Source organism: Pogoniulus pusillus, chromosome 4 (genome assembly GCF_015220805.1).
Source record: "Pogoniulus pusillus isolate bPogPus1 chromosome 4, bPogPus1.pri, whole genome shotgun sequence".
In the NCBI taxonomy this organism is placed as follows: domain Eukaryota; kingdom Metazoa; phylum Chordata; class Aves; order Piciformes; family Lybiidae; genus Pogoniulus; species Pogoniulus pusillus.
The window spans coordinates 11,988,012-12,008,163 of NC_087267.1; the positions used below are offsets into that span (position 1 = coordinate 11,988,012).

The window sequence follows — 20,152 nt, forward strand, 5'->3', positions numbered from 1 at the left end:
GCTGGAAGGAAGGCGGGTGTTGGCCGTGGCGTCGGGGGAGCGCCGGAAGCAGCTGAAGAAGGCGCCCCGCTTGTGGGGAGCGCCTCTGCCGTGCCGCGAGTGCCAGAGCCGCCGGCGGGTAAGCAGCGGGGGCAGGCCCGCGCTGGGGGAGCGGGAGGCTGTCCCTGCCCGCGGGGGCTGATGCTCAGCCGGTTGTCTGGCTGCCTCTCTTTCCACGGAGTGAATGTCGTAACTTCATCATGTCAGATCCGATTGCGTGGTCCTCGGCGTCGGCCAGCGGGCTCTTACGGAGGTGGTTTGCCATTTTGGCTCCCCTGTGAAGCGGTCGGCGTTGCGGGGCTCAGGCAGGGCCCCGCTGTGCTGGGACGCTGCGGGCATGCGGTGGGGTGTTTGGTGTAACATCCCTGAGGCCACTGCTGGGAGACAGCACCCCTGGGGGCCTTTGGAGCTGGGCTTCCTCTTCCTCCGCGGTGTAGGGAGCCCAACTCGAGGGGGGTCCTTTCCTTCCCAGGTTCCCCAGAGGTTGTGATGGGCGGAACGGCGGGACAGGAGGGCTGGGAAGGATAGTGTCTTCTGGGCAGGCGGCTGCGGTGTTGGCACGGGGGATGATTTTTGTAAACTTTACCTTTTAACCCTTAAAAAAAAAACAAACTGTGCATGGCAGAAGATTTTGTTTTTCGGTTTAATCTGTGTTTTTGTTTGAGAGTTGCTTTAGACTTTAATAACTAGTAATGACTGTTTGGAGACCTTAAATCCCGCTGGAAGCGCTTTCGGAGAGGCATCTTGTGTGGGTACCTTGGTGAGGCGTCTGTATCCTTATGTTTCTAGGGAGAGAAACAAGAGATGAGTGTGTCGCTTAGCTCATTTCCTTAGATGTACTAGAATAAGTCTTTATGGTTAGCTTAGCAATAGGGTGTCTTGTAATGTATTTAAAGCCTTTGCTAGTACTAAAGCACTCGTAGAGAATCAGAGTCACAGAATGTCAGGGACTGGAAAGGACCTCGACCCTTTACATATTTATAAACATTGGTGTGGCTCTGTGCTGGACTCTCTCAAAGAGTTCTGTGTCCCTCTTGAACTGGGGGGCACAGAACTGGACACGATACTCCAGGTGCAGCCTTGCCAGGGCAGAGTGGAGGGGCAGGACAACTTCTCTCGACCTACTGGCCACATCCCTTTTACACACCCCAGAATGCCATTGTCCCCCCTGTCCATCAGAGCACATTGCTTGCTTATGGTCAACCTCCCATCAACTAGGACTTCCACATTCTTTTCCCCTTCACTGCTCTTCAACAGATCAGTCCTCAGTCTGTACTGATATCTAGGGTTGTTCTTTCCTGGGTGCAAGACTCTACACTTGCCCTTGTTGTTCCTGCTCAGTCCTCCAGCCTGTCCAGGTTTCACTGAATGGCAGCACAGCCTTCTGGTGTGGCAGCCACTCCACCTAGTTTGGTGTCATCAACAAACTTGCTTACAGTGCATTCTGTGTCCGTATCCAGGTTGATCAATATACTGCACAGAACAAGTCCCAATAATGACCCCTTTGGGACTCCACTAGTTACAGGCCTCCAACTAGACTCCATCCTACTGACCAGAACTCTCTGATTTCTTTCCTTCAACCAGTTACCAATCCACCTCACTACGTGATCATCCAGACCACACTGCCTCAGTTTAGCCAGAAGGATGCTATGGGAAACAGTGCCAGATGCTTTACTGAAATCAAGATAAACCACATCGCCTGCTCAACCATCATCAATCCACCTGGTTATGTACTCATAAAAGGCTATTAGGTTGGTCAAACATGACTTCTCCTTGCTAAAACCATGTTGACTGCTCCTAATGACCGTATTGTCCTTGGTATGCGCAAGGACAGTGCCAAGGATAAGTTGCTCCATTACCTTTCTGGGGATGGAGGTGAGGCTGACTGATCTATAGTTACCTGGGTCCTTCTTACTCTTTTTGAAAATTGGAGTGATGTTTGCCCTCCTCTAGTCCCCAGACATCTCTCCTGTCCACCATGACTTACTGAAGATGGTGGAGGGTGGTCCAGCAGTGACCCATGCCAGATTCCTCGGGACCCATGGACTTATGGATGTCCAGTCTATTCAACTGTTCCTTAACCCAGGCCTCATCAACCAGGGAAGACTCCTTTGTCATGATTTCCTCTGATGCCTAAGGTGTCAGGGGCTCCTGAGGACAGTCTCCAGCAGTATAGATGGAGGCGAAGAAGGCATTTAGTAACTCTGCCTTCTTTGTGTCCTCTGTCACCAGGTCACCCTTCTCATTCAGCAGAGGGCCTACATTGCCCTACCTTACTTTAAACCTCTTTGTAGATCTTCGTTCTTATACTTCCTAAGTAGGCTTTTTACAACGCATTAGCATTTTCATGGATAGTCTTAGAATTATTCTTTATCAGAAGTGGCTGGGACTTTACAAAGGGACAAAGACTGGCAGAAATACACAAAAAGATGTGGAAACCCACAGAATCTGTCCCTGCACTGACTTGAGTTTGATGCAGTGATTTGCCCTGGGTAAAACATTAAGAGATGATTGCCACTTTCAATTATGAACATTGAAAAGCATTGCAGTTTTGACCTGTTACGACAACAGTATGATGAACTGACATAGTTTGTTGTTAAAATGTTTGTTCTGCAAGTGTGAAGTCACAGTGGAGGTGATGATCCATGCAACTATTTGTGTTGACAGTGCTAGTTTAGCAGCCTTATCACAGCCTTTAGAGTATTCTTTTCATAGCATTAGCACTAAAGAAGGATGGGAAGTTGATAGCTGCAGGTATTCAAAGATCAGTGCTGATACATCAGTCAATATATTAATATAACCCCCAAGGGATTCCTCCATTTCTCTTGCTCCTAGTGATATATTAGAATGATATGTTAAGGAAACTGAGCCAGTGGGATTGTAAGTTGTTGTCAGAATGCTGCTGTATTTTTATTCAGCTTACACATTTCTGGCTTTTTTCCTTTTTGAGGTGAGAGTTAATGTGACTTTTGTGGTCAGTGCATTAAAAAGTTTAAAAATACTTTTTTTTTTTCTTTTTTATCCTTTCCCTTAAGCCAAAGTTATTGTGGACAGGTCAAGAAAAGATTGGAATAAAGCCTCTTCCTTCAGGTTATTTGCTGTCTAGGTCGAATATGCCTAAATTTATTGCAGTCGTGCTCATAAGTGCTTTTGAAAATCTTACAGCCTAGTATTTGTTATTAGAAAATGAGATTGATTCCCTTTGTATTTCTGTTTTTTCTTAATGCTTCCTTCACAGTATTTTTTCAAAAATGTCTGCTCTTACACTTCTGCTTTTTCATCTTACAATAGAGAACTATGTCTATCCACAATTTTCTGCCTGTCCCAAGTGTGGAGGGAGGAGGAGAAAGTTACTTTATTTCCCTCAAAACTCAGTTTTATCTGCCTTGCCCTGTCTAGGTAAGAGATAGCAGGATATCTTTGAAGCACCATCAAAACCAGATTCCAGTTTTTGGAAGGAAAAGTAGGGTTTTGTGTTTGTCATTATGTCTTCAAATCAGCAGTTGTTGCAAAAATTGCCATGATATTTCTAAAAAGTTACAATTCTCTAAGCATATGTCCTTGGTCTTGATCAGAGAAAAGCATCTAAGCTGTTTTTAACAGCTTTCCAAAGTGGAGGAGAGAGAACTGGCCCATGGTTGTCAGTCTTGGTTGTCATATAAGCAGTAGCATCAGAGATAGTGCAGCTTCTTGCCTCTGCCCATACAGCACAGCATCATTTTTGTGCTTTTTTACATGTGACAAGACATGGCCATCTGGATGAGAAAGCTGTTTGGTTTTGAAACAAAAATGCGGATTCTGCAAAAGGCTGATAGCACACATTTGGAATTCAGAAATCTTTGATAGGTAGATATTTCTAGAATGATGAAAATTGATGTCTCAAGTAAGTGTAAACAGGGAAGAATAGTGTGCAAATTATTGTAGTATACTGAAGTGCTTTTTCAGTTGTGTCAATTTAAAAAAAATGTTTCTATTTTGTTTTCTTTCTAAATAAATGATTGATCAATGAAGAAAAAACAGATATGTGAAAAATCTAATGTCTAAGTGACACATGGAGTCTGTTTGATGAAGAAACCCTTGTTGTAGTACATCAGTTATACCAGCACAGAGCAAGGCATGGTGCTGTGATAATCTAAGCAAAGCCATTCTTGGCAGCTGGCCACAGTGGAGCAGCTTGCACTTTGTTAATAGAATGGCTTCTGCATATGCTGCAGTGTCTTTGAGAGGATGAAAACCTTGCTTTAGGGAAAGCAGTCTCCTCAGATGAAAATTAGGAAGAGGTTGTGTATGTTAATATAGCAAGTGATTATATGTAATGATATTAAAGAAATATCAACTGCCTTTGGTGGTATATGCTAATAGAAAATAATCAGTGTAACTGATAATGATAAGTGTGAAATAAAAATATATTGTTTTAAGTCTTTGTTTTAGAACTTTGTACTGAGATCAGATTAATTTGAATACAGCATAGTGACCTCGAGGTTTGATCTATTGAGTCCTCATTGATGAAATCTTCTCATATCGATCTTAAGAATTTAGTCACTACATGATTGTTATTAAAATTGTGTTAAGTCCCATCATCTAAGAAATGGATTTATTCCCCCCCTCTATAAACAGATGAAATATGTCCAAGAAGGATTGTAAATGTCTTGGAACAGGCTCCCTAGGGAAGTGGTAGAGTCACTATCCTTAGAGTTATTTAAAAGATGTATAAATCTGGTGATGAGGAATGTGGTTTAGTGGCGATTTGGTGTTGCTAGGTTAGTGGATGTACTTGATGATCTTAAAGGTCTCTTCCAACCAAAATGATTTTTGGTTCCATGATTCTAAGATGCTGGGAAATACATTTTTCCTACCTTTAAACAGTAATTCTAAATTTCACTGGTTCCAGATAAAATTTATGTTTGGTCTTCTATATAAAATTAGTTCTCTACATTTTTATCTTGGTACTGTTTTTAGCAGTGTACTTGATAGCTGATTGTATCTGATTAATTTTCTTAATTTCATTCATCTAACTGCAGAATATTGTAATTTTTGAGATTTTTCTTCTACCTCCATACTTTTTGTCTGAGTGTGTATTGTTTTTTCTTCAGTGTGTTGATTTTGTGATTGCATTTCTCTATCTTCTTTTCTGCTCATACTTTTGTTTTGTCAGAAGCCTGGTGATAATTCTTGCTAGTTTTGGTGAGGTTTATCAACAGTGATCAAAATTGGCATGTTTTTATTGGCCTTGCTGCCTCATAATGTACCAGAGCATGTACATGAATGTAGTTATGTGGTGGTACAGACTGCCTAGGCCTCACTGTGATGTCAGGACCAGCCAACACTTTGTTTTTGACTTGGCTACAAGTGCAGTGAGTTGGGACAATCTGGCACTCCGTAGGTGTACCTCAAACTCCAGTTCCTTGGCAAAGTCCTGCTGCCTAGATTGTAGCCTGCTCTGGAAGGTGCCAGAATGACCTGCCAAGAATTAGGGCCAAGTGAAACAAATACTGACCAAAGTCAGTCATTTTATGATCCTGTAAGTGACAATCCTAAGTGAGACCCATGAAGAATGCAATAAATTGCTCTGTACTAGTCCAGACTACTGTTGAAATATTTAGATTTTAAATGTCTTAGAAGAAAATTGTAGTTCTGAATGCCTTTTATTTTTTCTAATTTCAGGGATTTTTTTCTGTGGGTAATTGAATGGGTCTTCAAAAGCAGAGCTGTTAAAACTGACAGAAAAGTAAGTATATGAGTTAATTGTTTTTCACAGAAATATGTATTTGACGTAGTCCTACCTCTATCTACAGCTAATAAAACCATTTGCCATGTTGGTACTTAACAATCTGCATTAATCTATAGCTTTATGTAGCCTCCCAAGTCTATTTCCAGTTGTGTTTTTATTTTGTGAAAGTAGACAATGATAAGTCTCTCCTGAATATGCCCCATTGTTTGGTTTTTTAATTGATTATTTAATGTCTAGAACTACCATTGTTTTAAATGATGCATAATTTGTCACCTTTATATAGAAAGCATCAGAAAGGTTTCAGCCCTTTGGATTTGTGTTGTCTAGCATAATAAGACTAGAATCTCTTAGGGTGATGGTTTACTTCCACCTTTATTATAGTTACTGATTTTTATTTTGGAAGTCACCTTTTACTGAAAAGAGAAATTCTTGTGTTCTGCCAGTTCTCAATTTAAAACAGGAAAAATCTACATGTGAAGGATGCATTTCAGTCCTGTGTTCAAAACACGGAGCTTTGTGCTAACTGGATGTTGTGTTCGTTTCAACCTCTTTCTGGACGGTGGAGATGATGAAGTAATTCAAGGCTGTTACTTCTAAAAGTAGAAATTCTTTAATCTAATAAGTAGGAGTCTTCTTTTAAAAAAGTCCTCTATTTTAGGTAGACTAATGTAAGAATTGCTACAAGATGTGTGTGTATATGAGTTTGTATATACAGCTGGTATCTGCGATGTGCATCAATTTCATTAGAACTGTTTATAGTATCTTTAAGCCCTGTGATTATAATGATTACACTGCACTAATTTCCAGTTGTTCTTGCCCATACTGTGAGTTACTTTTCCTTAAGAGTAATGAATTACTTTCTATAATTAGATTTTTTTATTTTAAAGCTAATTAAAATGAGAATGTGTATATACAGGGCTTGTGCAGAATCTTCATTCTTTTGTCTGTTGATAGTGAGTCCCGTTTTGGCTAATTGGATTTTTATTGTGTTTAGTGGCGTATCGAAGAGATGAAATGTGGTCTGAAGGACGATATGACTATGAAAGAGTTTCAAGAGAACGTCTCCCTCCAAGGATTCATCCTGCTGTAAGTATATAATATTCTGCATTATACCCTTATACTATAACTTTACACCATGATACGTATCACGAGGGCTGGATTTATGCACTTCTTTAAATTTTTAGCATACCCTAAGTTTTGTTATTTTCTCATTCATTTAAGCCAGCAATCTGGGAAATGCATCTACACAGAGATCATAGGATGCCTACAAATTTTACTTTTTGTTTCTTTATTTGTTCTTGTTTTTTATTATTTTTTTTTATATTGAAAGTGTTTTAGAACATTTCTATTTTGATTTTTTTTCTTTTTTGGTGTGTGTGGCCACATTCCTAAACTTTCTTAGTCTTTCAAGCTGTCCAGGAATCAATGCATGGTATATGCATCATGAAAATTTACAGTTTCAAACATGTACTCATTTTGATTAACTAGATAGTTCAGTAGTAGCCTTATAGTGCATGTGTTTGTAAATGAGAACTAGCAGAATACATTCGTTTATCACAACCAATACCATCTGCACCAAAACAGCACTCCTACGTAGATGGGCAAACCCAAGATGTGTTGTGTCTGTCTCACTGAAAATTGGATGTGAAGCTCCTTCTCCTGCAGCTGTGCTGCTTCAAGATAGTTGGCAGGCACTTTCTTCTTGTATGCCTGTGCTGGTGTATCTATGTCCACATGTAAAGGTCTGACTTTAGTTCCACTTTACCTGTCTAGTAAAAATTATGTACTACATCCATGAATATGCTTAGCGTTTGCTGATGAGTTAGTACGTTGGAAATGAGCATCAGATATCTTGTGTTTGAGAGAGCAAGTGACTTGTCTTGATCTAAACTAAGTGCTAATTATGTATCAAGTACACATCGTAGTAGAAACACATGCTTGCAGATCCTGGTAAACAACATGAAATTGCAAGTATTTGCACAATCAAATGTTGAGTGGGTGCACCTTCAGATTTCATGTAACTATCCTTCTGTATTTCAGTATTGTTATCTGATATATAGTTGTTGAGGTGAGGTTAAAGCATGAAGCAGTTGTTTTTCAGCTTCAGAGCACATCTTTGTAAGACACAAAAAAACCCAAAACCCAAACCCAGAAAAACATGCTGTGAATGCTTCACGAGGTAGGGGCAGATCAAGCATTGTGTCTGTGTGTTGGTTGTGCTTTGTGTCAGTATGGCTGTAGACTGGCTCTGGATTGCCCTCTAGTGGACATGTTGGGTGATCTCTGTAATCGGAAATTCTTTTGTATGGTAGTTTCGGAATTCAATATTGTTTTCTACAAAAGCTGTTGGCGCATTATATTGTGACTTCTACTACTGTTAATGAAATTAATTTGAATATCTCTCCTCCAAGCTGCATAAGCTAACTCAAGGCTCTGCATTTATAGGTTGTGTTTTTAAGGCCCATAGAAAAAACACCTTTCTAAATGAGTTGAGAGTTAAAATACAAGGGCTTGCATTCATAGTTTTGTTTGCTTTTTATTTTCTGTTGGCTCATCTAATACTTGGTTCTAGAAAACTGACTTTGTACCTTTTGCAACTGTGCAATTTGCACTTAATAAACGATTAATTTCTTTAATTGCTAAATGGTGCATGACATTTATTTGAAGGAAATACAATAAATTAATTTTGCATTATCCAAAACTTGAGTTAAAAGTTGAGAATGTTATACCTGTCTCTGAATCCTCAGATCACTTACTGCACTATATTGAGAAGGTGCTAATCTATCCAATTGTGAAAGCAGTGACTGTCTTCACTATAATCTCCATAGTATAGAGAATGTTGCTCACATTTAGAAATGGATAGAATTTGTTTTACAGCCATTAGAGGTGTAACTTAATTTACTGCATTCCTAAGTTAATTTAGGAGTCTCTGGGAAATGTATGTAGCTGATGCTCAAAACAGAAGGTAGCAAATACTTAGAAAGTAGTTAATGCTGCTGTTTTATGTTTGAAAGCAACTTAAGCAATGCTGAAAATTTTCCCTCTAAACCTGTAGTATATAAGAGTTGCATCTGAATGGTGTCCAAATAGGGTTAAGAAGTTATTCTGCTATCATACTGGCATGATTTTTAATGTTTGTTGTTCCTTTGTGCTGTTACAACTTTAAGATTATTGTAGTCCCATGTTTAGAAGCTAACCTGTTGAATTTCCAGCTGTTAAAAGCAATATGATTTTGTTTGTTTTGTCTTTCAGGATGATTATCACAGAGTAGTAAATACTGTGCCCAAGAAACCACCACTGCTTGAAAGACCTGGGGATGGGAATTACAGTCGATATGACGATTACAATCATGCTGAGTACAGAGACTATGAAGAAGGTCGCAGTTTCGCCTATGACCGAAGAAGTGGCCCACCACATCGAGGTGTACATAAGGTGATTCTTCTGCCATGTTTATGATCTTTATCTTCTCATTGATGCTTGAATACTGAGTGATTGGAATATTAGTTCAGACAGAGCATTGATGTTAGAGCTGTTCTCAGACATTGAAGTAGAATGAGTAGAAAAAAACATTCTGGTTTCAATATTTGGTGCTTTTTGCAGTTACTGTTACTTTGCAGTTACTTCTAAGACTTTTTTGATTATATGGTAATAGCTGTTTGTTGCTGCTTATGGTTCTTAGCTGCTCTGCTGATTTAGAAAAGAGCCCTTCTCCAGCACTATGGAAAGCTCAGAGTATGAACTGAGAAAACAGAAGTGGCTGTAAATCCTCTGAGGCTTCTGACAGGGCTCTGGACAGCCTGATCTGGTTGAGAATGTCTCTGCTTATTGCAGGGTGGGTTGCACTAGATGGCCTTTAGAGGTCCCTTCCAATCTAAACATTCTGTGATTCTATGACTCTCTGTAATTCAGTGCAAAATTACCTGGGTGAATAGAAGGATTTCAGGTTTTCTGATTAAGAAATAGTTGATGGATGGGCGTCAAGATGAAGCTGCCATTCGTGATTGGGTGGTGCCCAGTGATATGACAAGGAACAACCAGTACGAGCTGGAACACAGGGAGGTTCCATCTCAACACAAGGAGACAATTCTTTACAGTGAGGATGACAGAGAACTGGAAGAAGCTGCACAGAGAAGTTGTAGAGTGTCCTTCTCTGGAGACTTTGAAAACTCATCTGGATGTGTTCCTGTGTAGCCTGCTCTAGGTGATCCTGTTCTGATGGGGGGGGTTGGACTCTGTGATCTCTGGAGGTCCCTTCCAACCCATAACATTGTGTAATTCCCTGAATGCTATCTACCTACCCTTCGAATTCACACAGTTATTAATGGATGTAACTTCTGTCATGACGTTGAAACTTCTTGTTATTTTTTTCCCCAGTGGATATATGTAAGTACAAAATTTCTGGTCCCTTTGTGAGGTCATTACTGTTGCCTCCTCCAGACCAGTTATTCAGTTATTTGAAATTCTGTAATTTCAAGCTATTGGTGCTATTCCAGTGAGGAAAATTTTCTTCTTTTTGAAGTCAGGACCTGTATATAGAGTTTTGAGATTTTTGCTACTTTTGTGTTACGTACAGTTGTTGCTGTTTTTAGTATTGATAGGAGAAGAAAACAAGAGGAATGGGATAAATTAAAAGAAATTTGAGAGGAGCCTTGCTGTGAATGATGAATATTTTCTTTTAGCTTATTAAATGCTTTTGTTTTGCAGTGAATAGGTGTCTGACATCTGATGTTGAGATACACTTCACCCAGGTGTTTTGCATATGTGTTTTGCAGGATGAATCAGGATACAGGTGGCCACGGGGTGATCATTCTCTAAGTCGGCAGCCTGAATACAGGTATTTTATGAGACTTCACTGTAGTGCTGTGCATGCACTGGGACTATTTAGAGCTGTTTCTTTTGTTATCAAAACAGTTTGTAGAGTGAAGCAGTGAAATGGTAGGGGTGTGGAAAAGGACATTTGTTGAAGTAAAAGATGGAGATGTGGTTAACTTGGGACCATGTGTAATTTAGTGCATCTGTCTTATGAGTTGCACTTTTTACACGGCCTCAGAGAACTCTTAGGTCTAACAGTTGCTTTGGTGACTGTTGTACCTTCGTGTCAGAATACAGTGCGAAGATACCTGTACCGTTTTAAAGGTTGCTGGGGTGGATAGTGGGGTTATGAAATTCACCATAGCCTTGGTCTGACCTCCCTGTTTTCTCAGCTGGATTGACAATTAGTACCTCAGGTTCCCATCTATGAAATACAAGGAATAAATAGTATTAAAGATTAAAGCTGTACCATACATAGGTGTGCAGTGATGTTTGGTATGATAAATAAAGTGCACAGGATAATTTATGGACAAGGATGAAACTCACTTCAATTCTCAGAGAAGAGTTAATTGTTAGTATAATTGCAATAGTAAGTCTAATTTGAGAATCTCAAGGATGTGCTTTTGTGTGCCACATGCAGTTTTTCCACTTTTCAATGTGCCTGCTCTTATACCATGCCTGTATTTCTATATACTGAATTCTGGTGTTATTCATAAATACCTTGCTCTACGTAGAATAACTCTTTGTTACTGCTATCTATATAAAACTGTGATTGTATCATACAAAGATCAATGAAAGTCAACCAAGTTAGCTATGGGTGTCTGATCAGTTAGAAAAGTTGCTACACAGTTGCAGTATTTATCCTTTTGAATGTGATGGTTTAGACATAGCATTAGATTATTACATAACTTCACCATAAAACCACAGCAAGCCTTTATATATGTGTTCTTGGGCCTAGAAGCTACAGTAAAGAGTTTTCAAAAGTAGCAAAGAAACTTGTGTAAGAATTCTTCCATCTTTCCTTCCTACTTTAGAAGAATCAGAGTTGTTTAAAGCTGGAAATAACCAAATCAAACGAACAACAAATTGCCCCGAAACTGCAGAAGACTGAGTCAGTGCAGGGCAGTTTATGTTGAACAAGAGTGGCACCCAGTGGTCAAAAACATTGTGTTAAATGTGTCTGGATTTATTCCATTAAAAATGTGTGGATAAAGTGCCAGCTTCAAAATTGTGTTGCAGGACAGGTAAAAGTCCCATCCGAGTCTTTATTATGTGTTTTAGAATTTGTAACTTACATGACTGCAATAACACTATGGAGGAACTTCATAAGGATGCTTGGTTTGGTTGAGGCTGAGGGAATGTATTTACTGTTAAATTATCTGGATTTTTTAATGTAGATATGCATTAGCCTGTCAGAAACCTGACTGTACAGAAATGCACAGGAACCTTGGATGTAAAATCCTTGGATGAAATTAATATATGCAGAAATGCTTTTTGCTTTGGATATGCTGAAAGTTACTTGACTTGGAGTAGTTGTGTTTTTTTTCTTGACTTCTTTCTTCTTACGGAGTTAGGCTGCAGTTTCAAAGCAGCTATCATTTGGCAGTAGTCTGCCACTGAGTGAAGCATTACTGGATTATTCTGCTGTTTTCTGGACCACTCAGTACTTGGAGGTTGTTATCCCTCTTTTATACTATGCTCAGTAATCATCTGTCATCCTGGCCATGCCTTCTTTATGGTAATGCCATATTTTATTTGTAAAGAATAAAGTAGTTCAGAGATTATGCTGGGCATGTATGTCAAAATGAGTTTCCAAACCTTTTTCTCTTGTTCTGACCTAAGAGATTCTTGCTGGATTTCTGAACTCCAGGAACTGATGTGCATTGTGTCATAGCCTGGTTTGAAGTACCGCTTGGTTCAAGTCTAGTTAGCATGAATAGAGACTTGTATATCAAAGCAGTATCTCCTAGTTTGGAGACCAATTTTCTGCACATGTGATGATAGTTCTAATGTCTTGGTCACTGATGCTGTGAGAATTGTGAAACTTGGAATTTATCAGCAGAGCAGAGATCACAAAACATGTGACTTCTTTCTGTGTTTATCTTTTACTGATGTTGTCCACTGAGACTGTGTTGTTGCTTGTCTTCGGTGGTATATCGAACCCAGTTATCCAAAGCAATTGAATTATTTTATGCATGTCAGATTTTTAAAGTTACAAGGCTGTTACACGTTGAAGAACTTCAGTTTTACAGTACTTCTCTATGGTCCTCATAGCAATGGATTTTGCTAATTCGTTTTTGTAAAGTCAGGTGAACTTTTCTGTGTGGAATGCTTTAGAAAGTTATTAGCTGCCGTTCACTTTAGTCTTACCACATTTTAATCCTTTTAAGTGCACAGAACACATTACTTCATTCTTTTTTTTTTTCAGCCATCTTTTTCATAAGAGGTGAAATAGGTGAAACTTGGCAACTTAGGATGGGTAAGACTCATCTTCAAAGAGGATTACCAAATGACGCATTTGTAAATCCCAGCTATATGTACATTACATTTGGTCCTTAAAATTATCTGAGGTCCAAATTTTTGTAAAATAAGGATTGCCATGTTTGTAGAGAAAGTGCTCTGCATTAGTAATAATCTTGGTTCATGTAATTAATACAGATTCCTGAGAAGTGTCTCACATAGGACATTTTGAATATCCTCTCTCAAGTTGTTGATACAAGTTTTGACTTCTTAATGAAGGAAACTTGCTCTTGCAACGTGTGTTTTAGTTATTGGTCATTGGTGTGACTTCCCCCCCCCACCAGCCATGTCGTGTGTGAAGTTAGGAAGTAGTCCAATCTTTAATAAGTGGAGTAATAAAGTAATTTGCGTGTTAAAAGTGAAAGAAAACTGGCAAAGTGTTGAAACTTAAACAGTTGGTGATATGTGATTCATGATAAGATTCATCAGTCAATTCTATATTTTATTTTACTGTATTTTAATTCAGTGGCACATTGCCATTTCACTGAGACTTTTATGTGTCTTGCTGACATATTGACTCTCTTGTCATGTCTTTAGGATGGTAAAAGACAATATGCCCTGTTTTTTTATAAATACAAAAACCTTCACAATGAGAGTGTGTTTACAGAAGGCTGTGGAGAAAATTGGTAGTAAATTGAGGGAATAGAAGCCCAAGAATCATGCCTTTCAGATCTCTACTTGAACTACTCTTCCACTTTGTGATAAAACCCTTGCAAGTGCTGTATGTTCTAGAGGGCAGAAACATACAGGGCAGAATGTTCTAGAGGGTTGGTCTGAAGATTGTACAGAAAGAAGAAAGTTGATCTTTGGCAAGAATGGTTATTTTAAACAAACAAACAAACAAAAGATGAACAAGTCTCCAGATAGACATTAGGTGTCACTAACTCTTCTCTCAATAAGCAAGATTTAATGTTGAGGGTTCAGATGTGTCATAGGCCAAGAAAATTATCTTTTCATTATCACTGTGCAGTCACCTTTGAATTACAAGAGGTAGCTTGTTGTGTTGGGTTTTTTTTCTTTTCTCTCCCCCCCATCCTCATATATATTCTTTAATGAATGAAACAGTGAGACTCATTCAAATGCTTTATACTAATTTAAAATAGTATGTTATATTGTGGGGGGTTTTGAGGTTTTGGATTTGAATTTTCTTGTAATGTAAGGTGTTCTATTTTGTCTCACTGAGACAAAAGGATTTATGAGATGGTACTAAAGACATAAATCTGCTTTTCTGTTGCAATATTTGACGAATCATAGGGGACATCATACAAGAGCTTCATTCTTTATTAAAAAAACCCCGTGTGTGTGGGAATAAATATGGCAGTTTTCCAAAGAAAATGGTTTCTCTTTTGACAGAGATTGAGAAGTATACTCCTAATCATATTCATTAGCACATGCCTTTTAAATTAATAAAACATTTGCCAGATCATTGAACTTCTCAGATATTCACAGAAGCCACTAGAATAACTTGTTTATTCATATACAAAATTATAGTTTTCTTATAGTGACTCTATCACAATGAGCTACTGTATCTGACTACAACTCCAGGCAAGGGCTTCTCTGTTGAAATGTTTAGTTCAGAAACCCCATTATAGTAGGCTGCTAGCTAAATAGTTTACTTTGACTTAGTTTTTGGAGAGTGCAGAAGGCAGTTAGAACTTTTCGGAACAAGGTAGTAGGTAATAGATAACTTAAAAGTAGATTCTGTTTTATACTTAATACTTAATGACTTCATATTGCGCTTAATCACAGTATCACAGTATCACAGTATCACCAAGGTTGGAAGAGACCTCACAGATCATCAAGTCCAACCCTTTACCACAGTGCCCAAGGCTAGACCATGGCACCAAGTGCCACATCCAACCTTGCCTTGAACTGCCCCAGGGATGACGACTCCACCACCTCCCCAGGCAGCCCATTCCAGTGTCCAATGACTCTCTCAGTGAAGAATTTCCTCCTCACCTCGAGCCGAAATTTCCCCTGGCGCAGCCTGAGGCTGTGTCCTCTTGTTCTGGTGCTGGCCACCTGAGAGAAGAGAGCAACCTCCTCCTGGCCACAACCACCCCTCAGGTAGTTGTAGACAGTAATAAGGTCACCCCTGAGCCTCCTCTTCTCCAGGCTAAACAACCCCAGCTCCCTCAGCCTCACCTCGTAGGGCTTGTGCTCGAGGCCTCTCACCAGCCTCGTCGCCCTTCTCTGGACACGCTCAAGCATCTCAGTGTCCTTCCTAAACTGGGGGGCCCAGAACTGAATGCAGTACTCGAGGTGTGGTCTGACCAGTGCAGAGTACAGGGGCAGAATGACCTCCCTGCTCCTGCTGGCCACACCATTCCTGATGCAGGCCAGGATGCCACTGGCTCTCTTGGCCACCTGGGCACACTGCTGGCTCATGTTCAGGCAGGTGTTTTATGCAGCAGTCTTACTGATTCAGTAGTTGCTACATTTTCTTTTGAGAGCTGTTTTCTGCTCCACCATCTCTTTGTCTCTTTTGTGCTTGGGACAACTGCTTCAGAAACAAAGATTTACGGTTTATCGTTTTACTGCTCTTACTTGGCCATATTCTCTGTGTCTAACCGTATTACTAATGCTTTGAGTTCTCTTGGGACATGGGAGTTTATTTTTGATAGGTTTTAAAGACTAGGGTCTTTTCATGCAGATAACAGCATTTGAAAATTTCCCTGTACTAAAGGCTATGTATAATTAAGAACAGTTCAAAACTGACTGCTATTGCAGGTCATTGCAACTGAAAGTGGAAAAAAAGTCTCAATTCAGATAAGTCTGATTTTGTTACTGTAATGCATCTCTTTGATTTATTTAAATCAGAATCCAGAGACTTAAAACTGTATGTGAGTGCACTACTTGTTTTCTGTCTGAAAATACTTTGTCAAACTGAGATTCTGCCTTTACTTAAGTTGGTGGGACTTGCTAGGATTACACTAGAAATTTCACTCAAAGCAACACTGCTGCCACTCTACAGAAATATTTGTCACTTGAGGGAATGGGGAAGAAAGAAAAGAGTGATGAGCAGGGCTTCATGGTCTAGTTGACTGGATAGGGCTGGGGAGTAGGTTGGACTGGATGATTTTGGAGGTCTCTTCCAACCTGGTTGATTCTATGTTTCAGTTATAGAATTGTTTTGCACCCACTCTATAATGCAAAAATAGGGAAAGAGGTGCTCTTATTTTCAACTGCAGTTTTTTGCATGTTTCAGCTAGTTTTGGGGTTATTCTGCAGGGTGAATGTTGCTTTCACTGGCAGCTGGTTGTCGTTCAGTGATTGATTTTAATTTTAAAATGTTTTTATTTGCATAATGTTTGACTGTGATCTTTGTGGAGGTTCTGTTTCGTTTCCTTGCAGCATTTCGCATGTCAATTCTAAAAAAAAGATGTTTGCTTTCAAAAATTACTTACTGCTAATTTTGTTCCTTTTATAGAAGGTCTCACAGAACTCTGATTTAATTGCTTACCTCTGAGGTTGAGGGGGAGAAACTGAAACTTCAAAGTCATAATGTATGCTGTATTGATTATTTATTTTCTTTTTATCTTAATCATTTCTCCTGATGAACTTCTGATGTCAGTGACAGTGTTCCTGCCATTCAGCCAGGATCCTGCATTCTCTGCCATGAGTCTGAGTTTTGGGGTTTTTTTTTGTTTATTTGTTTTTTCCCTTTTTTCTTCTTAGCTAGTGAGAGACTCCTCTGACTGTTACAGGTTACAGAAAGTTCTGACTGCAGTTCTGACTGCTCCGTTTCATACTAGAATGATGTAATGAAAGCTTTGTTTTTTTCTAGTCAAAATATTAAAACTTTTCTTCTACAGGGGAATTGTCAAATTAGTAGGACTTCACTCTACCTCATTATTTTAGCTTTTTTCTACTGAGCTTGTGAATGTGTAGCCTCGTGCGGTAGCGTTTAGCCATTATGTGAAATGTAGACCAATTCTAAGTCGTAGCTTTAACTCCTGCTGAGAGGCATAAGCAACAACTCAGTAAGCTTGTTTTTGAAGAACATAATTACAATTTTCAGTCTGATTCTGTTTTTTATGCTTTGGTCTTTTGAAATGTTTCAGTTGCATTTAAATATGGTCTGTATGAATTCTCAAACAGATTGACAAAGCATGCTTTCGACTAAAGACAGGTAGTTGCAGTTGTCTCAAACATTTTTAGTCTTAAAAACACAAACTGAACTATTGTTGAATGAGGAGCAGTTAAGCAAAAAACAGATTTGTAAGTAGTGAGCAGTAAATATACCAAATTTGGTAACAGAAACCCTAGAAGTTCTCATCATGGCAGTTCTCAGTTGTTATCATGTGTTTATCTAAGTTGGTTTTTTACCAAAGCTATGTCATGTTTTCAGGATCTGTGGCTTATTACATGTGTATCTGTTCCCCACTGCAGCTAAATTGTCAAACAACATAGGTGTCATTCTGTTTTTTAACAGTGGTCATTATAGGAAAGTTTACCACAGCTATTAGTATGTTATGTACATGTAAGGAAAAATGCACTAGCATGTGCAAACTCAGATTTTGTGGTGACATGAATTTATTAAGTCACATTTTAGGAAAATTATTATTTTCTTCTTAGTGATGTTTACATAAAGCTCATAATTCATAAGAGATTCTCTGTTTATGGTGTATGATAGGGCAGCAAGCCTGAAAATGAGATTCTGTGCCTTTGCTTTGTAAGGTCTTGTCAGCAGTTTTATAGCTAGCATTATAATAGGGTGTTAGATGGTATCAAAACAACAAGTTAGTGCTGTATTGAGATATAATGAGGCAAACACCCATGGGTAGCACTTGGTTGTTCTGGAAAGTTTTCCTAAGAAATATGTTGAAAAACAGTTAGGTACTGGGAGACTGTGGGAGAGGGAAACAGAAGGGAGTCTCTTAGAGTCCAGAGGACTCCTATGAACAGCCAATGAAATGTCTTTTTGAGTGTAGTCATGGCTTTCTCACGCTGGGGAGCATAGGATTCTTATGTAATTTCTCTTGGGAAGGTAAACTCTGTTTGTTACGTTTTAAATATACCAAACATTCCAGGGAATTTAATTCCCATCAAGAGAGGGTGCAAATGCTATGATATGGTAAAGGAGGGGGAAAGATTTGGTGCTGTTGACAGTATAAGAATGCTTTTGTTAATCATTTTGCTGCAAAGAAGGTTTTTTTGTATGCCATTTCTACATGCTGCTGTTTGAGTGTGTTATGATCTACAACTGAGTAAGTTTCCATCAGTAAAGCAATTCTCATGGAATTAGCATTATTACTAAAAGGTGATTCTATTTTTGCACACCAGTAAGTAATTTGTAATGTTAGTCTTGACATTTGTTCATGCTATATATTTGCATAATCATATGAAGTTCTTTCTTCACATATGCAGCTTGTAGTATTAGTTTGTAAGTTGATAACAAATGGCTTTGTTGATGTGGAACTGAGTATTGATACCATGAAGTGCAGCATTGTTGTGTCAGCCAGCTGTGGCAATGTAATTGTTTTCTGAAATCTGACTCTGAGCAATTACATATGTTAAGTGAAGTTCTACCTTACCTGGTCTAGTATGCCTAATGGTTTTGGAAATGATGTTTGGGAGCATGTTTATGAATTTGAATGTAGATAGGGAAAGATATTTTAATGTGTTGGCTTGATGATAGAATGGTTTAGATTGGAAGGGGTTTTTGAAAGTCATCTACTCCAAACTCTCTGCAGTGAGCAGGGACATAATTCAACTAGATCAGGTTACATAGAGCCCAGTGAGCATGGTCCAACATTACTTGGAATGTTTTCAGGGATAGAGCATCTGCTACCTCTCTGGGCAACCTGTTCCAGTGTTTCAAACACCATTGTGAAAAAGAAATCTTATATGTAGTCTAAGTCTGCCCTTTTTTAGTTTAAAACCATTATCCTTGTCCTACCATTACAGGGCTACAAGGCATACTATAAAGTCTGTCTCCATTTTTCTTGTAGGCCCCCTTTAAGTATCAAAAGGCCACAGTAGGGTTGTTCCAGAGCATTCTCTTCTCTGGGCTGAACAACTCCCTCATGCAGTCCTCATAGGAGAGGTCTTGCATCTCTCGCATCATTTTTGTGGCCCTCCTCTAGACACATTCCAACAGGTCCATGTCTTGTACTGAGAACTTCAGAGCTGGACATCGTACTGCAGGTGGGGTCTCACCAGAGCAGAGGGGCAAACTAATTGAGCTTTGAGGAGGCAGCAGACTCAATATGTGTTCTGCAGTTTCTATACTCAGTGCATTTTTTTAGAACTTTGCATGGCAAAATATTATGTTAGCAGAAGAGACTGAAATGAGAAAACAATTCATTAACTTCTTAACCTATTCAGCTACTGTTAATTTTATTCTTTACTAAAACGTATCACAATTAAACAGCATTATTTTTATAAACAAATATTTAAATCTACATTTATTACTCACAGCCAGAATGTTGTATTTTCAATGTTGGTGAGATATGCAAGTCTGTTATTTCTTGAAGAACAAAAAGTATTGCTTCATTTGAGTCTTACTGATGCTAACTTTAACTACTCTAAAATACTGCCAAGGGACCTGTTTTATTTCTCAGAAATAATTAAATTCATGAATGTTGCAATGAGACTGATCTTCTACAGTAAAATTCTATTTCCACATCAGGTTAAAGCTATCTGAGCTGGTATCATTCCAGTCCTTCCTTTTTCTTGATACTGCTTTTAGGTGTTTGTATGCTTTAGTGAGCTGGCCCTGCATGCTAATCCTCCATAGTGAATTAAATAATTATCTACTAGTTTGATTTCCTGAGAGAAAATATCCATGCCAGGTTAAGCAAGGAATGGAAATGTGAATTCCGGGAAGATTAAGATTGGGATTACAGCAGCACCATTTTGTGTCAGTGTGACTTCTGTGGAGCCACACTCTGAAGTTAACCACTAGTAAGTCACTAAAGTGACTGAGGACATAAGGTAGTTGCAAAACACCTTTTACTAAGGAATTTACTCAAGTAGCATAGCTTGTCTCTGTCTTTAGTAAATGTGTTTAGTAAGAAGTATACATATAATGTATAGGAAATTGCC

The 20,152-nt window shown here is 38.9% G+C and overlaps 1 protein-coding gene across 2 annotated transcripts in view; it reads left to right on the forward strand.

The window, feature by feature from the left end:
• Nucleotides 1-6: 6 nt before the first annotated feature.
• The window catches only part of PPHLN1 (periphilin 1), a 74,773-nt gene continuing 54,627 nt past the window's right edge, over nucleotides 7-20,152 (forward strand). Inside the window, exons 1-6 of one of the 2 annotated variants that reach the window (XM_064142199.1) lie at nucleotides 7-118; nucleotides 1,624-1,790; nucleotides 5,704-5,767; nucleotides 6,765-6,856; nucleotides 9,023-9,202; nucleotides 10,543-10,604. In XM_064142199.1, coding sequence (XP_063998269.1) covers nucleotide 5,767; nucleotides 6,765-6,856; nucleotides 9,023-9,202; nucleotides 10,543-10,604 — 335 coding nt within the window. In that variant the 5' untranslated portion in view covers nucleotides 7-118; nucleotides 1,624-1,790; nucleotides 5,704-5,766. The remainder of the gene's footprint in view (nucleotides 119-1,623; nucleotides 1,791-5,703; nucleotides 5,768-6,764; nucleotides 6,857-9,022; nucleotides 9,203-10,542; nucleotides 10,605-20,152) is intronic. The other variant, XM_064142198.1, reaches the window with a different exon arrangement.